This window comes from Sminthopsis crassicaudata, chromosome 3 (assembly GCF_048593235.1).
Source record: "Sminthopsis crassicaudata isolate SCR6 chromosome 3, ASM4859323v1, whole genome shotgun sequence".
Classification (NCBI taxonomy): domain Eukaryota; kingdom Metazoa; phylum Chordata; class Mammalia; order Dasyuromorphia; family Dasyuridae; genus Sminthopsis; species Sminthopsis crassicaudata.
The window spans coordinates 639,254,291-639,272,232 of record NC_133619.1 but is presented as its reverse complement, the minus strand read 5'-3'; the positions used below and the strand labels follow the sequence as shown (position 1 = coordinate 639,272,232).

Sequence of the window (17,942 nt, the reverse complement as noted above, 5' to 3'; positions counted from 1 at the left end):
CGGCTCTCCCCGAGGTCCGTCCTGGAGAGATCTAAGCCTGTGTGAGCTCCGAGAAACGTCTTCTCTGGGTCACTTTTCTCAAGTGCGCAATGGGTGGGTGGGACCAGAGCCTTCTGAAGGTCCCTTTGGGCTCTAAATCCTCCAGGCCCCGGGGCTGAGCGTCTTGACCCTGAAGGCCAGGCCGGGTTCCCCCTCCCATGTCCTTTTCTCCGCTTCGTGAGGCTCTGGAGTGGAAGGTGGAAAAGTCTGAGGCGGAGGGGGCAGAGAGCGGCCTTTTCATGCAGCATGAAATGAGGTTCCTAGACTGGAGGACCACCGACGTCCGAGGCAGGTCCCGACACTGCCCGGAAGAGCAGAGGAGACATCGGCTCGGTGCCCCGGGAGCTGGATGAGCACTTTGGGGTTTGCTAGAGAAGGGATCCTCATTCAGAATGAGCCGGCCTCCAGGGTCCAGCTCTGACCTTCCGTGAAATGGACGTTTTTTGTGTGTCCGATTTGTAGGGTCTGAGGGCACCAGTCGTCCAGATGCTCAGGCGGATCGTCAGTCAATAAACTGATTAAGCACCTACTACGCGCCAAGCACTGTGCTAATGCTTTACCTACACCACCACAATGGGCTCATCTACTCCACACGGATGGACGGATACCTGAGCGGCGGACATCTGTGAAAGAGCCAGGATTCCAAGCCTGGCTCCAGCATCTAGCGGTGGGACTGTGGGTAAGTCCCTCCTCCCCAGCCTCAGTTCCTGCATCCGTCGTTTGGGGATAACAAGCACCTTGGCCTCTAGCTCATAAGGTCATAGGGAGGTCGAGGCAGGCAAACCTTAATGGGCCATAAAAATAAATGCCAGCTCCTGTTTGTCACCGTTACCAGGGGATACCGCCAAGGCCTGGTTCTGCCTCTAATGTACTGCGGGACTTTGTCAAACAGGGAGCTGAGCTGACAGTTTAATGTGAGACCACGGCCACGTCCTTTCCCTCTCTGATTCTCGAGAAAATAAATTGCAATATAAAGCACACTGCCGACCTTAAAGCTAGCCACTCCCGTCATCACTGAGGCTCAGTCATCCTCTCTGGAAGCCTGACCACCATTCCTAAATCTTGCCCTCCTCATGACGGGCTCCCGGTGCCAGATCTCTGGGCTGGATCTCTTCCTTGCTCCCTAGAAAATCGCTCCAAGTTTTATGTTTCCATGACAGAGCCCCAAAGATGGCGGCCCTGGGTCTGGGTCTTCCAGGAGCTTCTAAGGCCTTTCCCAGTCCTGCCTCAGAGCAGGATGCCCGGAGATGGCCCCGGATGCAGTGGGAGACCTCCTGAAGGATCACGCCAAGTAGGAACGTTTCCATTACATGAGGGGTGGATATCACAGGGCCAACAAGGGAAAATACAGGACGTGTCTCCCTGGGCCAGCCGCCCCACGGCCCCGGCTTCCCTGGACACCTGATGGCCGTAGTGTGGCTCTGATCAATCAGAAAGGACCCCGGGACTCATTCACTGCCAAATGGCCGTCTCCACGGCCTTCGCTCGGAAGGGGCGCCCCAACTTTCCATGGCGGCCGTCTCCACGGCCTTCGCTCGGAAGGGGCGCCCCAACTTCCAAATGGCGGCCGTCTCCACGGCCTTCGCTCGGAAGGGGCGCCCCAACTTTCCATGGCGGCCGTCTCCACGGCCTTCACTCGGAAGGGGCGCCCCAACTTTCCAAGTGGCGGCCGTCTCCACGGCCTTCGCTCGGAAGGGGCGCCCCAACTTTCCATGGCGGCCGTCTCCACGGCCTTCACTCGGAAGGGGCGCCCCAACTTTCCAAGTGGCGGCCGTCTCCACGGCCTTCGCTCGGAAGGGGCGCCCCAACTTTCCATGGCGGCCGTCTCCACGGCCTTCGCTCGGAAGGGGCGCCCCAACTTTCCATGGCGGCCGTCTCCACGGCCTTCGCTCGGAAGGGGCGCCCCAACTTTCCATGGCGGCCGTCTCCACGGCCTTCGCTCGGAAGGGGCGCCCCAACTTTCCATGGCGGCCGTCTCCACGGCCTTCGCTCGGAAGGGGCGCCCCAACTTTCTAAATAGCATTCTCAATTTCTGGACGGCTCTTTGGGATAGAAAACTTTTCCTCAAAATTCATGACTGACTGCTCCTTGGAAACTCACGTTCCAAGTTAAGAGCTCTGAGACCAGGAAGAAGGCCACAGAGCAGCCCGTTTTCTCACACACTATCCTGAAGATCTTGGTCCTGGGATCTTCCTCCATGCTGCTCCCCCTTTTCTAGAACTATTCCACTCTGTCAATGGCTTCCTTAGGTACCTAGAACTCAGCAGAGCAGAGCCAAGGCCAACTGGAACCATCATCGGCTCCCTTGCTCTGGACGCCACTTGTGAATCAATGCAACTGAGGACGCTTTAACCGCTGGACATTACTGACTCGTGTGGAGGGTGGGGTTCACTAAGACCTCTGTTCTTTTTTCATAAACGTGGGCACGTCTCTCCCATCTTGTACTTGAGGATTTGAAAAACTCAACTGTAAAACTTTATATTCAAATCAATTCCTTCCTCCTGGGTTCAGCGCGCTGCTCTAGCCGGCCCAAGGATTTGGGGGTGTTGGCTCTGTGCTGCCCAGAGGCCTGTTAGCTAGTCCTCCCAGATTCCCATCTGAGAGCGTGAAAGCCGGGCTGTCTACACTTCGACCCTAATCGTTGTCAAACACGTAGAACAAGAACGAGCCCGGGGGGATGCCTGGGCTCCGGGCTGGCCGTCGCTCCTTAACGCCGATGCCTTGGGCTCGGTCACTCGCCACGGTCCCAACACCGTGCTGCCGTCCGGCTCTTCCACCGGCCCAGGAACCCTGCCCAGAGAGGAGAGGCTAACACACTTGCGTCGAAGTCGCGCCGGCTCCTTCGTGGTCACCATCTCCCTTCTTAAATGATGGCCAAGGTCCCTTGCACAAAACATTCGAGCATCTCGCCAGTCTTCTACGCCAAACTCACCGGAACACAGTTTTGCAGATTCCACGTGGTCCCTTATGAGAAAATCAGGACACATCTGCCCTCCTCTAGAGCTGTAGCTGCTCTCCTCCTCCTCCTCCTCCACGAGCTTTCAAAAGATCACCGACAGCCACTACGCGTCCATGGCATCTGCCCGTGCTTTCAGGGCCCCGGGATGGGCTTCTGTCCAGGCCGGGGACTTGACCTCCCTGAGGTCAGATCCTGGGTGGGCCAACTGCCTGTAACCACTTCTGAGCTATCCTTCCCAGCAAAGGTCGTTCTCCAGCGGGCCACTTTCCTTCCTTTTCCTCTCCGAGATCGGGGCAGGTTTTTGGCCATGCGGAGCACAATCTGCAGACCGCAACTAGATGCACTGGCAGGAAATATGGCCTCCCGCAGCCTGAGCCTGCTCCCCCAGGTGCTCCGGCCAGGAGTCCCTTTCCCAAGACAAAGGGGCTCCCTTGAGATCGCTAGTCTTAGCGATGGAGTCCTCATCGGGCCTCCCTGGTGCGCCCCTTGTCTTCCAAGGAGCATGAGGGGCTTAGGGCCAACTTGTCCCCTGGTCCCTCTTGGCATTTTCTCGGGGGTCTCGGGCATTCTAGGGGCCCCGAGGGTGGAGTTGGAGAACCCGAGTTCAAGTCTCCGCTCGGCCACCTGCTAGTCACGAGCCAGTCATTTGACCTCCTCATAGAGTAGTTGGAACAAAACGAGGTAAGGTATGTCAGGTGCTTTGCACGATCGTAAAGCACTACATTGCTCCTGGGCCCGTGAAAAGGAACCAAGTGGTGGGCAAGGACCCAAAGCCCGGATGGGATGGCAAAAACAAAGGGAGGGGAGAAACAGAGACAGGCTGGCCCCCGATCGGGGTCCGAGAGGCTGGTTCTAACTCAGCTTTTCTACTGACCACCTGCGTGCCTCGGAGCAGATGCATGCTCTCCCAGCTCCCCAGGAGCATCACCCAGGAGGTCCCTTGCAGTGCCGTGCCCCCACTCTTCTCTGGATGGAGACAGACCACCTCCCTCGTAAAACCCTCAGAGGGACGTGGAATCTTGTCTGTGCTAAAGGCTTCTCTTCTGCCACAGGGTGACTGCAGGGAAGGGGGAAGCTAAGGTGGGTCCAAACTCCGTCACCAGCAAGGGGCCTTGGCTGCCCCGGAAGGGCAGAAAGAGCTAGCTGGCCGCCAGGGCCGAGGGGCCTGGTACTGCCTCTAGAGAAAGAGAAGTGGACCGGTGCTGATGTAGGGCCTGTCTCCGTGGAGAAAAGAGCATGTCTCGATGGGAAGAGTTTCCAAGTCAGCCAACCCTCTCTACCCCAAAACACTCCCACCTGAAGAGACCAGGCTCCTAGGAGCCCAAGCGCTCCTTCCTCAGACAGCCTGGGGATGGATGTGGGCCCCGTTTTAAAGATGAGGAAAGCGAGCTGAAGAGAGATGCCCGGGCCCTAAGCCGCCTCAGTCCGAGATGATTCAGAGCTCCTGACTCATTTCCTTTAACACGTTACTTTTATTTTTATTTTTGCTTACTTTGCTGTCTTATTTTCCTAGTGTCCTAAGGTCCAATACTTACCTAGGTGGTTAGTAAAAGCAGGAAATGATTTGGGAGGGGTGACACTTCTTGGGGAGACCCTAGGCAAGGCTCTAAGGGGCCAGCGATTATGGGATTTTCCAGGAGATGCCTTTGGACAAGGGTGGGGGGGGGAAGCTGAGAGTACAAGTGGAGCTGTTAAGTGGGAGCACTCACTCCTGAGCTCCCCCAGGCCTTGGGAAGTCCCTCCTCCAAGCCCTAAGAGGACTTCTGTCTGCCTTTGGTGTGTGGGATTCCAGGAAAGCCGAGCTTCCCTTGGGACCGGCCGCTGTCCCAGCCTGCCTCTGCCCTCCACCTTTCCCAGAAAGCCTGGCTAATCAGAGGTGGCTCCTGAGGCCCAGGAGTCTCTCCATGCAAACGGCCTGGGGGAGGGAGAGCTGGGGCTCAGAGCCAGAGAACCCCTAACGAGCTGGGGGACCGCTCTGGGGGCCCATTCCCTTGGCTGTTAGGATGATGAGAAATTCTTCACCTCTGATAGGTGAGCGTCTGCTGAAGCCCATGAAGAACCAGGTCACGTCTGTCTTATTCATGAGGGGAGGAGCCGCTAAATCCCAGTAAAAGATGAATGTTTTCTTCTCTGCTCAAGTTCATGGGCCCCGCCTCCTGCCGCCTCTCCCCAGTCCCCCTGGGCCCTAACTCCGGCACCTGATGACCTTTGGGGTCCCCACAAGCCTCCTCACCATCTGGCCCTCCTCCCTCCCTCGAGGCCCTGTTTCTTTCCCAGCACTCCTGGGTCCTGGGGGAGGCGAGACTGGTGCTTTCTGTCTGTCTGATTTGCTTTCCCAGCTTCAGAAATAACACAAGGGCAAAATGGCTGGAAGCACGACACGGACACGTGAGCCCAGGGGTCCAGAAAGACTCCTGAATGACCGTGACCGGAGGCAGGACGGTCACACGGGAGGACGAGCGACAACAGACGGACGGCTGCGGTGTTGCCCTGGGACCGGCCCCGGAGCAGAAAAGGACCAAGGCCCCGGGGGGCTGAAGGGAAGACAAGGAGGAGAATCAGAGAGGGCCGAGGGAGGAAGAACCCACAGCAGCGACATCATGGATTCGCCAAGGATCTACGCCTGCTCTGGAAGAGCTCCATTTTCTAATTTAATTTATTCAATTTTAAATTAAAGTTCCCCAGGGTTAGCTTGCCTCCCTGGCCTGTGGCAGCTGGCTCCCTTGTGGTCTCCAAGGAGAATGGCTTCTTCCCATCCCACAGGCTTCCTCCTCCACCCCCACCCCACACCGGGCTAAGACATGATGTCATCCAGTTGATCCCTTTCCTTCTGAGAAGCAAACTGAAGTCCCAGGTCACTGAGATGCAAAGAAACAAGCTGGGATTTCAGGCCAGGCCCGCCCCCAAAGGCTCGCTCTGAGCCTTACAAAGGGCCGCTGTCATCACTGCTGACCCTGTGCCTCAGAGGAAGGCCCCAGGGCCTTCCCAGACCCGGTCCCTGACCCCCAGAATCTGCCCCCTGGGGCACGATGGGACCTGAAGAGGGAAGAGGGAGCTGCCTGGAGAGTGGGGGTCCGAGAAGCCCTCCCACACACGGCCAGGAATGGGACGGAAGGGAAGGGTTCCGAGGGGCTCGGGACGTGCCAAGCCAGGGATCATGCGTCTGCGGGTGCAGGAGCTGGAGGGGCACGGGCACAGCTGCCCCCTTCAAGAAAAGGAGGATTTTCGCATCTGGGTGAAGAATGGAGTGGAGGGCACCACAGAGCACCACAACCTGACAGGGGAGCAGCCGGGAGGGCCGGAGCTGGCAGGATGCCCGCGTGACGCCAAGATGACTCCAAGGATGACGGGAGAGCTAGGCCCAAGGGGAAACGTCTGACTCCAAAAAGGCCGACGAGCTTGCCGGAGATGGACGTGGGGCCAAGGAGCTGCCGGCCGCAGGGGCCGAGCGGGCATCGGATCGCACGAGGCCCTTGACTGAGGATGGGCTCCTTGCCACCACAGAAGCATCCTCTGCCAGAAATGGAGAGATTTCAAAGCCCAACGTAAACGTGGCCCAAAAGAACCGGGCAATGGATTCCTGAGCCAAACGAGAGGTGCTATCAAAGCCTCAGAGGCAGGGGGCTGCCCGTCATGGCAGGAAGGGGCTGCCCAGGAAGGCAGCGTCCAGAGGGAGCAGCTCCTTGGCTTCCTCTTTCCGGTTCCCACCCAGCAGATGGGTGAGCTACTAAGACCACACGGTAGTGAGGCCGTAGGATTCCTCTAGACCCAACTGGAACCACGTGGTGGAGAGAAGGATCGAGCGCCCCTCGGAACGCCAAGGAATCCGCGGGCTGAGTGACAACAGTGGCTGCCCCCAAAGGACCCAAGAACGGTCATCTGTCCCATTCACAAGAGGGAGGGCGGAAGGGACTTTACGGATCTTCTCAAGAGATGGCCTGATGAGCCAAAGAGAACTCACAAGAAGGGACAGATGGGTGGTCCCGACTCCCACGGCCCCGATGAGGGAACTAGGCCCGGGGAGGGGGCCACAGAGTCGGGGCGCGAGCCTAGCTTCCTGCCCTCTGCAGACAGCAGACATCAGGGATTAGAACAATCCCAAAAACTCCCGGCCTTCACGACGGCGTCGCGCCGGGACCGCCAAGGTGCCGAGGGCCGGGCACACGGGGCCGCCCGGCGGCTCCTCAGCCTCGCGGTGCCGTTCTAGGGAGCGTGCTCTCCACGCCACTGTCCCAGTGAACCAGTGCTGGCTAGCGGGGGTGGGCGCCTGTCTCACACTCTGAATCCTGCAGAAAATGAACACCAGCAGCAAGGGACCAGATCGCTTTAAAATAACTGCATCCTTTAATGGCAGTAATACAATTATTGGAGATGAAGGGACCACAGGGAAAGGCGCGAATGACATTTCCTGGAAGACAGATGTGGGATACAAAAAAGGGCGGGGAGGGGGAAGGGGGGAGGACTGCAGGAGAGCCATGCGACCATAATTGTAAAAATACAGTGCGGTATATACAGATTGGCATCAACGTCAACTCTGAAATAGTATTTACACTTTTATTACAATCTTGTTAGAGAACGATTTGTCCTTAAAAGCTCTAGCCTGATGAGAAAAACTATGGACGAATCAGAGCTCTGGGGGGTTCTGATCCCATTTCTAGTTCCTTTAAAAAATTATTTCATTTTAGTTTTACAAAAAAAAATCTCAACAAAAACACCGTATCTTGCATATTTTACAAATGCCCGGGACCTGGCCCTCTGAGGGGAGGGGGCGATCTCGGTCCTGATCATGTCCCCAGCCCCCTCAGGTCCCCCTCAAACACCTGATCGGCAGCAGCCCCACGCCCCTGCCCCGCCCCTAAGGGGCCCGACTGAGCGTTTCTACATTATTTATGGAACAACGGGAGGGGGTGGGCAAAAGAAGGGGGGCCAGAGAACAGAAAATAGTATGCAAAAAGTCCACGTTAAAAAGACCGTGTTTAGCCTCATTGGGGGTCCTGGGGAGGACAGCTTCCGGATTAAAAACCATGCCCGAGTTTCTCAAATGTTCAAACTCAAATCCCCTCGAGCGGTGGAGCCGGGGCAGCCCACACCGGGCCTGTTCCCGGCAGGGGCGCCTGGTTGTTTCTGCCTAGGTTAGCCAGCAGCCCCCATCTCCCCACCCCCGCTCCCGGGAGAGAGAGGCCCGAGGCCCCCCAGAGCAGGCCTCCCCACCCCGTCCTACCTGCCCTGATTATGTGTCTGTGGGTCACTCTTATAAGCCCCAAACCCACCAGGGTTTAAAAGGTATGAAACAGAAGGATGACCAAAGTAAAAACCTTCTCGAGACTGAACGGTTTGTCGGCACTAAGGAAGCGGGAACGAGGAGGGGGAGTGGAGGGTCTGGCCCGGCCTCAGGACAGGCTGAGCTGACCTCTGCGCAAGGGGGGAGGGGAGGAAAGGGGAGCCGAGAGGCCCCACCCCGCCTTGCCACCCTTGCCCCCTCGTCAGAGGACCCCGACGGGCATGGAGTTACTCGCCCTGGCCCGGCCCGGTCCCGGTTCCCGGGGGTGTCCCTCCAGCTGACTCCCCAAGATCACCCCCCGGCTGGTGTACCCGGGCCCTGAGACCAGGACAGCGATGGACAGAGGAGCTTCGGGCACTCATACACACGGAAAGGAACAGAGCACAGGACAGCCACACCACTTGACCCAAACCAGCCCCGAGACCATGGCGCCCTGGGGCCCAAGATGCACTTGGAAGGAATCTGGGCAGGAGACTTTGATTGTTCAATTAAAAAAGACATTTTCTTGGAGATAGCCTGTGAGTCATACAGCACTGACCAGAACCAGATTTTTATATACAATTTATGGAACCAAAAAAATAAAAAACCCCGAGCCCTCTCCCCCCTCCCCCCCACCCCCTTCCCCCTCCCCTGACATTCCCAACACTGAATGTGGCCATGACGTACAATCACAGGGCGGGGGCGGGGGGGCGGGTCCAGGTTAATACTACTGGCAGAAAGGGGATGCAGTGGGGTCAAAGCCTTTAAAAACATCTTTGAGGGACCCGGCATCCTGCTCGCTCTCTCGGGAGGGGCTGTTGCCAGCGAAAGGGCTCCCAGAGCCAGCCTTGGACGCCTGCTTCACGGTCCCAAACAGCGTGGGCACAGGCAGGTTGTGGAGGCCAGGCTGGGGGGCCCCCTCCTGGGAGGGTGTGGCTGAGGGGGCGGTGGCAGGGGTCGGGGTTGTCTTGGGGCGCGGCCGATTATAACTGTTGTACCTGTCCGTGGCCGCGGGCTCCGAGCCCGCCTTGCCCGCCTCCGGCTGTTCCAAGGCCGACTTGCGGATGAACAGGGGCTCTTTGGCCTTGGCCGCTGAGCTTTTGCCGTTGCCGTCGGGACCCTTGGGCTGAGCCCCCCCTTCGGGGGCTGGCTCGGCCACTTTGCTGCCAGAGTTCGGAGTCCTCGGGTCATAGAGGCTGATGCCGCTGAGCACGCTGCTCTGCCCGCCGCCGCCGCCTTGGCCGACCCCCCCGGCCGCCAGGACCCGCGGGTCGTAAGGGGCGATGGCTGGAGGCGAGGCCTCCCCGGAGGAGGCGGGGGCTGGCGCGGCGACCTCGGGAGTGCTGGGCTTGGGGGCACGGGAAGAGGCGGCGTCCCCGGGTTTTTGCAGCCGGGGATCGGCGGGGGCTTTCCGCACCCGGGGATCGCTGGGCTTATCGCTCGGACTGGGCGCTGAGGGGCTGGACGCATTGACGGTCTTGAGGATTCGAGAGAGCAACTCAAAGTCGGGCAGGTTGGCAGCAGAGGCAGTGGGAGCAGCGCTGGGGTCCGAGGGGGCTGTCCCCCGCTGCCGGGGATCTGAGGGCCCAGCGGCAGGGGGCCGGTGGAGGCGGGGATCGAGGGCGGGCAGAGACTGCAGGGCGGCGGGGAGAGAGCTTGCAGAGTCTTGTTTGGGGATGGGGACCGGGATGAGGTCTTCGGGGTTCCAAAGCACAGTGCGAGCAAAGCTGGGCTTGTTCAGGGTCACATCCTTCTTGATGTGGCTGAATTGCTGTAGCTGTAACCTGGGATCCCGCAAGGGGGTCCCCGGCAGGGCGTCCAGAGGAATGGTCACCGCTTTCTCCCTCAGAGCCCTCTCCCCTTCTTCTTCTTCCGGCGGCCCAGACCCCTTCCCACCACTGGTACACGCCGGGCCTGGATGGAGTCCGTCGGGCTTGGAGGTGGGAACGGGGCGGGCTAGCCGAGGGTCCGAGGGCCCCGAATCCCCAGAGCCCGAAGGGCCGGGAGCATCGGTGTGACGAGAGAGCCTCGGGTCCCTGGCGAGGCGCGGGTCGGCGGGTCTGCCCCCGGCGGGGCCCTTCTGGAGGCGGGGATCGCCCACGGCAGGCAGGGGTCCCCCGCCGCCCAACTCCCCGCTGGGCGCCGGGGGCCGACTGGAGGTCTGCTGTCGCAGGGTTTTGAGGATGGAGGTGACGCTGCTTCCTCCGTCATCTTCGTCACTCGAGTACCAGTTGCCGGTGTCACCTGTGAGAGGAGAACAGAGGTCAGCAAGCGGCCGTGGCCGACGCGCAGTCAATGGGCGAGTCCCTACCATAGCTGTCCCCCCCTGCCGAGGTAACGAGTGCGAGAGGCAGAACGAGGTCCGTGCGGTCCGTGAAGTCAAGGGCAAAGAGCCGTCCAGAGCCTGCGGCCTGTCTCCGGGCGCCTACTCTGGGAATCGTGTCACGCTCACTCCTCGGCTACTCGGAGCGAGGGCAGGAGCCGAGAGAGGAAGGAGCTCTGTACGTGGCCACGGGCCCCGGCCCCGAGAGCGGGGTCCCGGCCCGTCTCCGTCTCCCCCATCCCGACGGAGGGCCGAGGCGCCCGGGATAAAGAGCAGTGGTCTGTCACCCGGGCATCCTGAGAGACCTCTTTGGACCCTACATCACACCGAGGTCTTCACCGACTCTCAGGGCATAGGGGGCTACGACTCAAGTGTGCACCGTACAATCTGTGTGAAAGCACCAGGCTCTCGGCCCCCATGGCTGGCTCCGGCCACACTGCCTGCGGCCACGCCGCCCGGGCCGGGCCACGTGAAGGTGCGCCACGCAGGCCACCTCCCTGTGGCCCAGGACCCTCGGCCGGAGCCCCGAGGGCCCGGGCTCCGGGGCCAGGGGCACAAACACACTTGCCTTCCTCATTCTCTCGCTCCTGCTTGCTGCTCTCAGCTAGCCTCCTTGCCCTTTCTTCTTCCTGCTGCTTCTGCTGGATGCGCAGGTATAAGGCCCTCTGGGCAGAGGGGAGGAAGTCAGGGACACTGGTGGCGGGCTGCTGTCTCCCAGGGGGCCCTGCTTCGAGGAAGCCATCAGGCTCCAGGGGCTGCTCTGGGAAAACGTGCTCTCCTGCCTCGCCTTCCATCTCCTCATAATGTCCATAGTCCTCTGCTGGGGGGAATAACCACGGGGCGAAGTATTAATCTTTGGGACGCGGTGAGGAGTCGTATTCCTCGAGGGAGTACCCTGGCCAGTGAGACCGCGGCCCCACTGAAGGAGGCCCTGAGGAAGTCGGTGGGAACGCCAAAGCCATTCCTGCCCATCGACTCCCAACCCGAGAATTTCCAAGGAGAGAGAATCTTTGGGTCTTTCTTCCCCTACTCTCGACCGGAGGGAGCTGCTCCCTCATGCGGTGTAAGGAAAGCACCAAGGGGGGAGGGAGGACCAGACCGCAAGGTGTCCCTTGGCAGAGCGTCCCCTTAACTCTAACTGTCCAAGAACAGGTTACAGCAGAGAGGAGCAGCCGGGACTACTTGGGGCTAAGGACTGACGGTCCGTCAGCACGATGGAAGGAGCGCCGTGAGGCCGGCTTCAGAGATCACGGAGCAAGAGCGTCCCTAGGCTTTCTCCTCTGCACGCAGAGAATGTTCTCTGCCTCTGGGGTTCCCTCTAAATAGAGGAATCATTTGGGGAATGTAAAAGCAGGTTCTTTTTTCTACTCGGGGAATAAACTGCACAAGAAAGTAAGAAAGCCATGGCTCCTTAACGCTGCTGCCTGGGACCCCGGGCTACGTGCTTCATAAATGCTTCCTGATCGATTCTGCTTCTTAGAAATAACATATATTGCACATTTCAAACTGAAATAGTTAAACCTCAAATATACACGCGTAATTTTGCGCCAAGAATTCTACCTCTGTTGTGCAAGGAAAGCGGTGAGAACGAGCAGATTGTTTTTGCTGAAGAAAACAGATGAGATGCCTGTTGTTTTGGGGGTGGCTGCCGTCCTACTGACGTGACAAACAGGGCACAAGAGCACCTGTGATGGGTGTGCCGAGCCAGCCCGTCTCTGGTGAGCGAATTAACTAAATCCTCGCTCGTTTGCAGAAGGAAGGGCGCGAGAGGGGCCGCCCACATACAAAATCTGCAGTGCCCAGTGTGCCTATTAACCATCGAGCCAACAAGACAGAACTTCCCCCACAGGAGACGAGACGAGGAAGAGAAAAGGAAGCAGAGCCCAAAGACTGCAGACACAAAACCCGAAGCGATGCACAAAAGGGGGCACGGCGCTGCCGCTAGCGTCCGCTCTAAGTCACTGCAAAATCTGCGATGAGACCGCGAGCGAAAGACTTCAGCGTGCCCTCGGCAACATTGGAGCGGTCATCAGGAAAGATCACGGCCAGAAAAAAATCTCCCTTGCCGATGATTTAAACCAAACTGAATCCTCCCTGAAGATCTGCCCAGCCCCCATCCCAGCAAGGCACCTACCTGCCTCCCCCATTAGTCCAGGGTCCATCTCCATGCCCTCCTGCTGCTGGTAAAAGTTTTCATAGAAATTCTGGGCTGGCGGAACAGGGGGCATCATTCCGGAATGTGGGGAGTCTCCAGGACCATAGGGCATCATTGGTGGACCTCCGGGACCCATGGGAGGGCCAGGATTCATCCCAGGGCCCATCGGCATGTCCGGGTGCATGTCGGGGTGCATGTCCGGGTGCATGTCAGGATGCATGTCCGGGTGCATGTCGGGATGCATATCCGGGTGCATGTCGGGGTGCATGTCCGGGTGCATTGGTCCTGGCATGGGCCCGGGAGGTCCCATGTTGGGCCCGGGCCCCATTGGCCCAGGGGGCCCCCCAGGCCCTGGAAATCTGGGGGGAGGTGGAGCAGGATGTCTAAAAGAAAGCACAAAATGGGATTTTGACTCTATTAACTTCACGTGCCATCCTCCTGTCTGGTGTGAGACTGGTCTAAAGGGCCAAGAATCTACGCTGCCCCCACCCCGCCCCAGCTCTCCCTCCCCAGCAGCCAGCCCCCCGCCCGGCACTCACCTCACCCCCAGCTTCTCGGCCAGCTGTCCCGTGGGCCGAACCACAATCTCAAAGAGCGAGGGAATCTTCTTGTTGTACATGTCCTGTTGCTGCTGAAGCTGCTGGGGAGAGAGGGGCTCGTGCGCTGGCATGGGCATGGGCATCTGAGGGGGCCCAGGAGGTGGGGGTGGGGGTGGGGGCGGGGGGCCTCCAGGCATGGGCCTGCCATTGGGAGACGTGGGAGCCGGGGGCACAGGGGGCCGCGGGGGAGTGGGCAAGAGGCCGACTCCTGGAGGAGGCTTGGGCAGAGGGTTGATGCCTTGCTTTTTCAGCTCTTCCACTTCCTTCTCATCTTCCGCTCCTGCTTCCGCGTCATCAGCCAACATCTAACAAGGGGAGAAGGGACCGGGCATGAGGGGGGGCCTGCCGGGCATAGGTGGCGGCCTTTAACAGAGTGGTTCTTGAGGTCAAAGCTCAAGTTCTGGTCAAGAGGCCAGGGACCCGAGGGACTCCCTCTGACAGGACTGATCCCTGGAGGCACCAGGCCAGCCCTGAGCCGGCCTGTCTGAAACTGCTCGTGTGCCGGGCCTCTGGGGCCAATCTGCGCTCTTGCTTCTTTTGCACCAAGCTATGCCCTGGAGGTCTCCTCCAGCTGGAGGCCCCCCGAGCAGCAAGGACAAAGCTCCTGCCGTGTGCAGGGGCAAAGCCAACTGTCCCTGCCTTTGGAAACAATACACTCTTGGGAGCAGACACAAAATACACACACAGGAAAAACTGTGAAGAGAAAGCACCAGCAGCTTAAGGGAGAGGGTCAGGGACACCTGACACCCAAACCCCAAGGAGGAGGCTACAGGGGTCTGCTGTGGAGGCAGAAACGTGAGAGCTGACACAACCCCTTCAGAAAAGCTGCAAGATACCAAATAATACCACATAAATCATCAGCGTTTCTCTATGTTACCAACAAGACCAAACCCAAGAGATTGCAAGAGAAGAACTCGTTTAATAAACTCAAAATGTATCCAATACTTACAAGTCTACCTGCCAAGTTCCCACAAGAACTATATGATACAACTACAAAAATGCTCTTCACAAATATCGGGGGAAATAGTAACTGGTGAAGGGTAGACCGAGCCAAAAAGAGCAACCATAGTAACTAATTAATTTACTTATTCAGTGCCAAGCCAATCAAACAACCAAAGGATTAAATAACTTGAAAAAAAAAAAATAACAATTTATGTAGAGAAACAAAAGTTAAGAAACTTAAGGGAAATTTAAAAAAACAAAAAACAAAAACATGGGACTGAAAGAGATCTTAGAGAGCAGTAACCATCACAAAACGACTGGGTACTGTCTGGAAAACCAAAGTCAATCAACAGAACAGCTTAGGGACGGAAAATACAGAAGCAAGCAAAACTAGAAGCCTTTGGTTTGATTAAAAATAATTATTATTTGCATAATCATAATTAGAATAATAGGATGATAAATAACATTACCTTATCCTATCCTAATAGTGTCCTAACGTTTTAAAACCAAAGATTCCAGCTAAGAGGTTGCAATTTGAGAAAAAACTGTTGCAAACTGGACAGTAACCTAACAAAAAGTAGGTATAAACCAACATCTCAAACTACATACTAAGAGAAGCTCAAACAGGTAGGTACATGATTTAGCAATAAAGGGGTAACATCATAAACAAAGCAAGGAAGAAATTTACCTTTCAGATTCATGAAGAGGAAAAAGGTTAATGATCAAAATAAGGGTGGAGAAAATCACAAATTAAATAAGTAAAATTATTTACTTTTAAATTTTATAGTCAGTATTATCCATTTTACTTATTTAAAATGGATAATACTGACTATAAAATTTAAAAGTTCTGCACAAACAAAACTGATGTAGCTAAAATTACAAGGGAAGGGGGAGCTATGAAAAAAAAATCTTTGCCATAAGTTTCTCTGATAAAGAGCTCATAAGCAAAATAAATAAGGAATGCTTCAAATTTAAAAGAACCATTCCCTAACTGATAAATAGTTAAAGCACAAGGATAAGCATTTTCCTAAGGAAGAAATCCATACTACTTATAGGCAAATGAAAAAAAAAAAAAATCCCAATCACAAATTAGAGAAACTTGAATTAAAGCAACTATATGGTTCCATCTCACCTTCATCAAATTGCCCAAAGATGACATAAAGAGGAAAAATACTAGAAGGGCTATAGGAAAACAAGTGTATTAATTCTACTTTTGCTAATGGGGTCAAATGAACTCATTTGTTTGGTGTCAAAGTGACCAAAATCCCAGCATTCCAGGGTTGGTAAAAGTGTGATCCAGACTTTCTGGATTTTGGATAATTTGAAATTATATCCAAAAAGTTACTAAACTGACCTCATACCCTCTGACCTCAGAGATCAAAGAATAAAAGATACATACAGACAAGAATATTAGGGGAAGTGTTTTTCTTTTCTTTTTTTAAAAATAATGTTATATATAGAACTGGAAAATAAGATGATGTCTATCAACTGTAAATGGCTAAGCAAATTGGATCATATGAATGAGATGAAATTTTTTTATATCAAGACATAATGAAAGGGAATACTTTCAAGGGAAACCATGAAGATTTTAACCAAGAGAACAATGCATATAATAACAGGTGCAAAGACAAATTACAAAACAATAATATTCCATTACATTCATGTATCCTAATTTGTTCAGCCAAGATTTGAAAACTTTTTCGATATGATGAACAAGGAACAAAGAATACATAATGATTCTGAGGTTGTACGTTTAAGTGACTTAAGAATGGTAGTGGCTCCAGTCAGAAAGAGGGAAGTTCAGGACCTGGGAAAATTTGGGGAGAAAATTATTAAGTTCTGTTTCAGAAATACTGAATTTGGGGGGCAGCTAGGTGGTGCAGTGGATAGAGCACCAGCCCTGAATTCAGGAGGACCCGAGTTCAAATTTGGTCTCAGATACTTAACACTTCCTAGCTGTGTGACCCTGGGCAAGTCACTTAACCCCAGCCTCAGGAAAAAAAAAAAGAAATACTGAATTTGAAATGCCGAATAACCAAATGGTGCAGCAGAATTGGAGCTCAGTAGCAGATTTAAAAGTGATGGCCTCTGAAAGGAAATGTACACAGAGAGGAGCATTCCAGGAAAAAGGGAACATACATAAAGGCATGAAAGAAGCTAAGACTGTGCAGTGTTTCTGCAAACACTAAATGCTGATTACATGAACAGGCCAGTATTACTCTTGGTTGTAATTAAGGCATAAAATTGGCTTGCCTCTTAGTTGCCTCTTTTTAATTAAAATTTCCTTTTAAATTCCAAAGGACCCAAGATGAAAGATGCTGATGAATATAGACTGAAGCATGCTAATTTTTAAAAAACTGTCCTTATTTTTATCCCTTTATTTTTGTTTTCTTTTATAACTTGGCTAATATAAAGATTATCATGACTTCACACAAATATAATCAATATCAAACTGCTTTGCCTTCTCAACGAGGGAAGTGAGAAAGAAAGAATTTGGAACTCATACTTTTAAAAAAGAATTGTTAAATGTTTTTTACATTCAATTGGGAAATATCTTAAAAAATAAAAATAATTTTGAAATATTCTTTTCAATAACAACTAAGTTTATTTTTCCTCTGTTGAAGATTATCCTGCTGACATTAAAGATGCTTTTTGGCTGAGTTTTCTAATGGGACAGGGAATTTTTAAAAATAAAATAAACTTTATGCCAATCATATCCACAGAGAGATCTAGAGAGACTGAAATTGTATCAAAGTATAGTATTTTCACCTTTTTTGTTTGTTTTTCTTTCTCATATATGTTTAAAAGGATTGCACCATACCCTTTGATCCAGTTAAGTATCCCTATCAGGTCGGTATCTGGAAGAGATCTTAAAGGAGGGAAAGGGAACCACATGTGCAAAACTGTTTGTGGCAGCCATTTTTGTAGTGGCTAGAAACTGGAAATCGAATGGATGTCCATCAATTGGAGAATGGTTGGGTAAATTATGGTATATGAAGGTTATGGAATATTATTGCTCTGTAAGAAATGACCAGCAGGATGAATACAGAGAGGCCTGGAGAGACTTACATCAACTGATGCTGAGTGAAATGAGCAGAACCAGGAGATGTATATAGCAACAAGATTATGTGACAATCAACTGCGATGGACAAGGCTCTTTTCAACAATGAGGTGATTCAGGACAACTCCAATATACTTGTGGTGGGAAGAGCCATCCACATTCAGAGAGAGGATTATGGGGATTGAATGTGGATAGTATTTTCACCCTTTTTGTTGTTATTGTATGCCTGCTTGGTATTTTTCCCGCTTTTGATCTGATTTTTCTTGGGCAGCATGATAAATGTGGAACTATGTATAGGAGAATTGGGAAGAAGAAAAATTTAGAACAAAGTTTTACAGAAATAATTGTTGAAAACTATCTTTACATGTATTTGGAAAACTACTTTTTTACAAAAATGAATGTTGAAAACTAACCTTACCTATCTTTAGAAAAATAAAATACTATTAAAAATAAAGTTTAATTTTTTCCTCAAGTGGGATGTGAACCTAGGATGAAAAAAATTGACTGTACTCTTACAGTAAAAGACAAGCTCCACTCCACTGTAAAAGCTGTCTTGGCTCTGGGAACCAGGAGTGTGAGTTGGAAGATCACTAGAGGGAACCGC

General features: G+C 53.9%; 1 protein-coding gene across 6 annotated transcripts in view; it reads right to left on the bottom strand.

The window, feature by feature from the left end:
• Positions 1-17,942, bottom strand: part of ZC3H4 (zinc finger CCCH-type containing 4) — a 53,590-nt gene that overhangs the window by 14,962 nt on the left and 20,686 nt on the right. For 2 of the 6 annotated variants that reach the window (XM_074306945.1, XM_074306948.1), the window contains exons 11-14: positions 13,276-13,640; positions 12,716-13,119; positions 11,150-11,401; positions 9,257-10,502 (exon numbers count right to left, since the gene is read on the bottom strand). In XM_074306945.1, the coding sequence (XP_074163046.1) occupies positions 9,257-10,502; positions 11,150-11,401; positions 12,716-13,119; positions 13,276-13,640 (2,267 nt within the window). Of the gene's footprint in view, positions 1-7,319; positions 10,503-11,149; positions 11,402-12,715; positions 13,120-13,275; positions 13,641-17,942 lie in introns of those variants that run through there. The other 4 variants (XM_074306942.1, XM_074306944.1, XM_074306943.1 and 1 more) reach the window with 3 other exon arrangements.